Here is a 7,709-nt window from a genome sequence, read left to right on the forward strand (position 1 = left end):
CAGGTGATCCTGTGACCAGAGACAAGCAATTTTAGTTACTAATCTTCCAAAAAAAAAAAAATCAGCCTGCTCTCAAAGCTGCGAGGGACTATCAAGACAGAGCCGCTCTAAAAATGTGCCAAACACTTTGAATCCTGAGGTCTGTGCTCAGTGCAGCACTGGTCTGCTGCTTGATTACCAAACTGGCCACACCAGTGACCAAGCAGTCTGCAGAAACCAAGCACAAGTGATTACTGCACAAGAGATGACCCAAACACAAGAGGACTTCTGCTACACCCAAGATTTCTACCCTGAGGCAAGACTGCCTACGGCTCCCGTAAGACACACAACTCTCATCACCCAGCAACCATACAAAACCTGTGAGCATCATCTCATGAAAGGTGTAGGAAGAGGGCAGGAAGAAACCCGCTGTGGCTCAAGGCAAATTTTACCTCATGGAGGGTGAGATGTTTGCCATCTTTTCTTTTCGAGTCAAATCTGCCATATATTGCACTGTACTTCCTGATCTCCTCCTCTTTGTGAGGGTCTTCATCACTCATCTCAAAGATGTGACCAATCATCTTTGCCAGTTTCTTATTGGTTTTCAGTAACTCCTTGACTTCATTTGAGTCACTTTTGGGCAGGGAGGGGACCATACGTTCCACACATTCAGCAACTGACAAGGCAGCCGCAGCATCCAGGGTCTCACTGTTTTCCTTTGGTGAAGCTGGGGAGCCAAGGTCAGCTGGGGAAAGGCTGTGCTCACTCTCCGCCGTGTGGTGGCCTTGCCAGAGTCTGGGTTCGCTGCCACTTTGCAGTGATAAGTTCCCCACCACATCGGACTTGCTCGCACCCACGCTCTGCACGCACGTTGTGGCAGCACACTTGGGAATCTTCAGGTGAGGCTCTCTGGTGCTGCTATTCCTTTCGTAACTGCTGCAGGATATACCCAGCCATGCAGGAGAACCCTCTGGCAGCTTGTATATTGGAATGCTGCTGACTGGTAGCGAGGTGAGAGGCTGGTTAAAAAGACCAGGGTTTGTGACCCAGTCCCTCAAAGCTTTCTGCAGCCTTCGGACATGAAGTGGCTTGCTAGCCATGCCTACAAGGGCCATTATCTCCAAAAACTCTTCTTCACCTGCTTCACAGAGCTGCTGGACATCATCACCACCCTGCTGAATGAAGGCATCAAAGTAGAACAAGAGATTTGCTTTTTGTAGTATTCGATACAGCTGCAATTCTCCAAGGGTTCTGGGTAGAGCTGATGCCATCACGGATGACAGGACCTGTAAAGGGTAAAAAGATTAAGATGAGCACCAGAGTACCTATGTCTAGATACATTCCCCTCAACACCTATCCTTCCATAAGGCTATCTACTTAGAGGACAGGTTTTCTTTCTTTTCTTCATTATAGTAACATGTACGGAAATGAAAAAAAGGAGCAAAATATTTGGTCTGTGATCAGGTAACTTGATGGAGACGGTTGTGAAAAAAAAAACAAAACAAAACAAATAGGCAGAGAGCTGTGATGCACCTACAAAAAGAGATGATTCAAACATGAAGCTAGCTTGTTTTCAGCCATCCCACTTCATATTTGTTCCCAAGAACAGTGTATTGCTCACTGCTTATATCTTCAGATCAAAATGATCACAGAACACTCTGAAGAATTACTGAACACTTGATCCCCTGTAGAAAAGAAGTTTCAATTCTAAATTCTCAAATCACTTCTCCCCACAGCAGTGTGGAGGACTGTAAAAGGAAAGCAAAGAAGAAAAGTGCCTCACAGAACCCCAGAGTATTAATAAAGCTTGATTACAAAAAGGGTATTTCAGAACCAAATATTTCTACAGTTTCCCCCATTTCACATAAAAAGGATCTGATGTCTCTGCTGATCTTAATGATGGCAGCAACATCTGCAGACAAAGCAGAAACACTGACTGATTTCAATACAGAGAGCTTTAAAACACTGTTTTGAATTCACCTGCCCCTTCCACTCACTAACAGGCCTGCAAGTCACAGATCCTCAGGACACAGAACACCACTCAGCTGTACAGCCACTGTGCTCCAAGGGCTCCCCACAGGCAAACTGCAGCAGTTTGCTACTCTCACGGCTGCGGAAAACAAAAAACCCAGTTGCATGAGCGTCAACTTCATAAACTCCCATTTATCCTCCGTTCTCTTACCAATAATAAACTCTTCAGAGAATTCTAAGATCTCTCTCACACCCCTCTTCACTCAAGGATGGATTTCACATCTATGAGCAGGTAATTTCCAGTTTTACTGTATTACGCCACGCTACCAGTCGATAAGGCATAAAGACTATGATTTATAGTTGCTTGGGAAAGAAACACAACTGAAACGTGGAGCTGCTCTGCCATCATTGCTCTGTGGGCTCTACTATCAGACTGCACTTTAAACACCACGCAGTAGTAACCTGAAGGATCAATGCTGACAGAAATATTTGCATGGGCTGGGGGAAAAATCTATTTTAATCACGTGCAACCCTCTCCCCCCAAAAACTCTGATGCAAGAATATCTGTGCATGCTTAAGGGCACTGAGAGGCTGGGAAGCAAAAGTAAAACCAGAGTAGAAACTATTTTTACAGTAAGCACTTTTTCTTCAGCATCTCAAATATACAAACAGAACTCAGCTTCTGTTCAGAAAGCATCTTGCTGCAAAAACTGGAATAAACTCTACCAGAGGAAAGTTAAATTAGGAGGCAAACAGAAACTTGACAAAGAAGTGAGTGGCAGTACAGGTTATCTGCAAGCAATACTTTCACAAAGTGAGAAGAAGCCCTGGTTAAAAAAAAACAAACCCCAGAAAAATATGCAAACACAAACTACGAGCTGCACATATTCTTTGTAGGCTGGTATTTGGAAACCAGAATGGCCAGCAAGAACCATTCAGATATGAGCAGCCACCTCAAGATGCTGCTGGTGAGCTCAAGAGCTCATGAACTGCACATGTTGAAACTGGAAATGTTTTTAGAGCTGCATATTTTGAAATAGTTTAGCTTTTAAAAATAAAGCTAACTGCAGAAAAACAATGAAGTACTGCCTGCACTCAAAGATGTGACAGGCAACAAGGAGACGCACTTCAGGTAATCCGTTAAAGCTACATAATTCAATCTTTAAATCATTGCTGTGACTTCAGTTTCTTAGGAAAATCCTCCCATTCCATACAAACTAACAGCTTAGGGTTTAGTGCCAATTCCACTCAACAGTTCCTACCCTCTCATTTTAAATGATGCTGCCTTTCCACCATCAATACCACAAATTAACTTAGAGAACCATTAAAAGAATAGCCATTTGCTCTGCAAGGCATTCATCTTAGCTCAGAATCTACATAAATCTACACAAACGGACTCTGGGCAGAAAGCTAAATGGAATCCTGGGAGGGCGGTGGCAGGGAAATTAACACACAGCCCAAGAGCTCCAGGCAAGGCATGGAGCTCATTTTTCCAGCCCATAGGCTGGAAGAGTCCACAAGCAGCCTTTACCTGGAGGCTTCTAATCAGATAATACTGGATTAATATGTACTACAGAGGCGTCAGTTCACGGTTCAGACTGTACTGAGATTTGCATTTAGAGCAAGACTGAAATCCCTTTGTTCTGCAATTTAAAGACCAATTCTGTTTTCCCAATTTAGCACAGTAACTCCTGCGAGGGCCACATGAATTTTCCCTTTACAACTGCTGCTGGGTTCTGCAGGGAAGGCATTTTCAAAAGGACCTCCTCTTGACCTCTTTCCTCCTCCCATTAAACGGAGTTCCTCCCGCACTCACCTCAACAACATCTCAGGTATTTCTAAACTTTTACAAGTGGAAGGCTCCCTCTCACTTCCGAAACAGCTTCACCTCACCACCAGCTATGCTGCCTTCTCCAGACACGACCAGTCTGAGGCACTGGTTCGGCTGACAGACTGGAGAGCCAGGAAAACAGGTATCCTGGTCAACACAGAGGACTAAGACAAGGCTTGGGAAGAGGACAAGCAACAATGTTTGCTGAGAAAGCAGCACCGCACTTCCTGAGTCAGAAGAGACCGTTAAACCAAAGGACCCTTGACACCGATATTGCTGCCCGGCTCTGCTCACCTGCTCGGCTATGACAAAGCCTTAGCACACCCACTCAAGTCTCAACACGACACTTCTTTTGGGTGACCTTTAAGCTGCGTCTGAGAGAACTGAAGCACTGCTTTCCACCACCACTGCTCTCATTTCTCAGTGCAGCAGGGGCTGTGCTTTTGGGGCATAGGCTCAGCGAGAGAAGAGGTTACACAACAGAAAAGACACAGGACACTTCTGCAGGCTCCTCACAGGCAAGACCCCAGAGTACAATGTGTGTTGCCACTCTTCTCGAAGCAAGGGAACCTCCAGATAAGCCTTATGCTTTCTAATCCAGGATCCCCAAATGAACTGGTTCAGAAGCAACAGCCTGGCAACAGCCTCTAGCAAACCCTAAGAAGCCAACCAGAACTATGTCTTGCCTTAGAAGCAAGCGAGTAGAGCTTTTCTAAGGTACAGCCAACTGCAGACCCTTTCATAGCAAACAATGGGAACACAAAGGTAGCACGAGAAGGTCTGCAAGAATAAATCAACCTAGCGATGACAGTTAAGCTGCTACCTCTTCTTTTCTCATTGTCCATATCGGTAAGGACAACACAGGAAGAGCAGCTGCATTTTACACATACAGAAGAGAACAAAGAAAGAAGCTAGGAAATTCCACATTAGCAGACAAAGATGTTTAAAATATATGCAAGGTTGCATGTTACAGCTACAGGAGAACCAGGAAATCACAAGTTAGGTTTTCACTCAGCCTTTGCAACCCACAACCCTGCGTTCTGACTTTCCACATGACCTCATTCACATCCACCACCTATCGCCTCACAGGCCGTGCCCTCCCCTGCAAACGCTGGATGCTACCTTAATTCTGAGCACAAAACTCCCTGGAAAAAGGGAAGCAAAACCCACAGAGCACTACTAAATATTTGTAAACAACCAGCACAGGAATCACAACCCTGTTCCAGCAACCAGCTCTCTCTACCCAGACAATCCACAGTGGCAGGGGCTCAGCTCATCATCTTTTTCACCACAGGAAAACACTCATTTCTCCCCCTTCGGACTGGTTTTGAGTTCCAGACTGTACATTTCGCTGCAGTAGCAGGAAGACATGCGGCTGCACAAAGCAGGTGGTGGTTGTGGGTGAAGTATTGCGAGAAGGAAAGCTCTGGAGCTGTGGGACGAAAGCATGGGATAAGCACTTCACCAGTAGTTTCCCTGCTTTTTAACGGCTGCATTAGGAGTGAAAGAGATTGAGCAGCCTTAACCGATCTGTAGAGATTTCTTTCATTTCAGGTGAATTCTATTTGAGCTGTCACAAATTAAGTTAGGAATACGCACAAGGAGAAAAATGTGAAACATCACCTTCCCCTATTTTAAGCAAAATTGATTATTCCGTTAATATCTCTTGATCACTTTGGGCGTTTTGAAAAGTCTCTGAAGACAAACCGGATTTGGAGCTGAGTGCTGGCTTCTTTGCATATTCATTACATTTTTGCAGCGTTTCCAAAGGACTCTTAGCAAAAGAAAATTACATGTAGCTGCAGAAGCGAGACTTCACAAATTAAGTCAGTCTTGTCTAGCTCCGAGATGTGCCAAAATACACCCTATTAAGCGAGTTTCACGATCGAATACAGATGTGTATCTTCCCGCAACTAATAAACTTCAAACGTGCAAAAACCACCAAAATTCCCATGGCGTTGGGAAACTAAAAAAAAAAAGGAAAAAAAAGCCAAAAGAACCTGAAGATTTCACGTTTCGCACCCACTAGGTAACCACGTCCCGCCCGGCCCGGGGAGTTACCTCATGCCAGCCGCGGCGGAGGAAACGAACACGGAGGGCACTGAGGGGGTCCACGGTCCCGACACCAACTTCGCGGTCTCTGACAGGCACCCCCCGAGCCGAGGACACGGAAGGAGGCGACGGCGACCGCCTGTGGGCAACCTCCTCTGGGGCTGCTTCTGCCGCACCGAGGGGGTCGAATGCCCGAGCGACGGGCAGTAAGAGTCGGCTCGGCTCGGCCCGCGCCGGGCCAGGCTAGGCCTGAAGCCACCGGGACAACCCGTCACGTCCCACGAACGGCCGCGGGGCGGGAGGAGCCGGTGAACACCCAGGAGGAGGAAGGCAAGAGGGGGCGGCCGGTACCACAACGCAGCACTGCCCCCCCTGCTACCCCCGCGCAGGCCGGTAGCCCGCCGCCGAGGCGCCTCCCCCTCCTGTCCTGTTCCGTCTTGTCCCGCTCCGCCACCCCCGCCTCAACAGGCACGGCGGGGATGGTTCTGTACTTTCCGCCCACTTCCCCGTCGTCGTCCTCCTCCCGCACCGGATTTCTCCGGGAATCACCCACGCACGACCCGCCTACACCTTCCGCCTGTCCACCGGCTGGGGGCCGGGGCCGGGCTACCCCAGCTCCCCTTGCCCCACGCCCGTGCCGCACGTACTCTGCAGTAGGTTGCTGCAGCCGCCGCCGGCAGCCCGGGGCTTCCCTCGCCGCCGTCCCGGGGCCGCACACTCAGCCCCGCCGAAGTTCCTGCCAGCGCCCCCCCCGCCTGCGCGCCGCCGCCAGCCCAGGCTCCTCCTTTCCCATCGACGGGGCGGGGGGGCGAGCCGGTCCCGGTCCCCGCCACCGCCTCGCTGCTGCTCCTACTGCCGCCGGGAAAGGGGCGGGGGGGGGTGGGGGTGGAGTGGGGTGTGCAGCCGCCCCACCGCCCCGCGTAGCTCGCCTTGTCACGGCCGCGCCTTGCCGTGCGCGAAGGCCGAGCGGGCGGGGAGGCGGGCGGGAGGGTGCGGCCTAACGGCGCCCCCGCCCTTGCCGGGCCGGGCCCCGCCGCCGCCGGCCCCCGCCCCACACACAGACACATACACACACACACACCGCCCCCTCCCGCGTAGTCACATGGGGAGATCGTGACGCGGCGCTTCGACTCGGCGTGGGTGGTACCGGCACCCGGCAGCGCGCCCTGCTGCGGCCTGGCAGCGCCGCACTGGGGCCCCGCGTCCGTCACTGCTCGGAGAGGTGCCACTGGAAAAGGCGGGTTCGAATTTGCCGCTTGCATGGATAGGAACTGCTGCCTGTGCCACTCGCCTTTCGGGGCTAGTTACGGCCGAACCTCGCTCGCTGCTTTTGCACCGGCTGGGCTCGGGATAGGCCAGGAGAAGACACCAGCCTAAGTAGCCCTTTGCTCAGGTTGCAGGAGACTGTACATCACCTCACAGGGTTGAACAACACTTTCTTCTTCATGGAAGGCTTTAACTTGGAAGACACCTTTAAGGGTCATCTAGTCCAACCCTTCCACAGTGGGCAGGGATATCTCAACTAGAGCAGGTTGCTCAGACACCCAAACAGCCTGACCTGGAGTGGCTCCAGGGATGGGGCACCTACCACCTCTCTGGGCTACCTGGGCCAGTGCTTCACCACCCTCAGTTTAAAAAATTGTCCTATCTCGTTTCTATCTAGTCTGAATCTCCCTCTTCTAGTTTCAAATCATTAACCCTCATCCTGTCACAACAGGCCCTCCTAAAAAGTCTGACCCCAGCTTTCTGACTAGGCTTAGGCCTCTTTAATGAAAGGCCACAAGAAGGTCTACCTGGAGCCTTCCCTTCTCCAGGCTGAACAACCCCAACTGTCAGTCTCTTCTCACAGCAAAGGTGCTTTAACCCTCGGATCATT

General features: G+C 50.1%; 1 protein-coding gene across 3 annotated transcripts in view; it reads right to left on the reverse strand.

Annotated features, from left to right (window-relative positions):
• The window catches only part of NAB1 (NGFI-A binding protein 1), a 30,125-nt gene extending 23,565 nt beyond the window's left edge, over positions 1–6,560 (reverse strand). For 2 of the 3 annotated variants that reach the window (XM_064157729.1, XM_064157714.1), the window contains exons 1-2: positions 5,843–5,997; positions 432–1,265 (exon numbers count right to left, since the gene is read on the reverse strand). In XM_064157729.1, the coding sequence (XP_064013799.1) occupies positions 432–1,250 (819 nt within the window). In that variant the 5' untranslated portion in view covers positions 1,251–1,265; positions 5,843–5,997. Of the gene's footprint in view, positions 1–431; positions 1,266–5,842; positions 5,998–6,480 lie in introns of those variants that run through there. The other variant, XM_064157720.1, reaches the window with a different exon arrangement.
• Between the last annotated feature and the right edge of the window lie 1,149 nt (positions 6,561–7,709).

Source organism: Pogoniulus pusillus, chromosome 2 (genome assembly GCF_015220805.1).
Source record: "Pogoniulus pusillus isolate bPogPus1 chromosome 2, bPogPus1.pri, whole genome shotgun sequence".
Taxonomy (NCBI): domain Eukaryota; kingdom Metazoa; phylum Chordata; class Aves; order Piciformes; family Lybiidae; genus Pogoniulus; species Pogoniulus pusillus.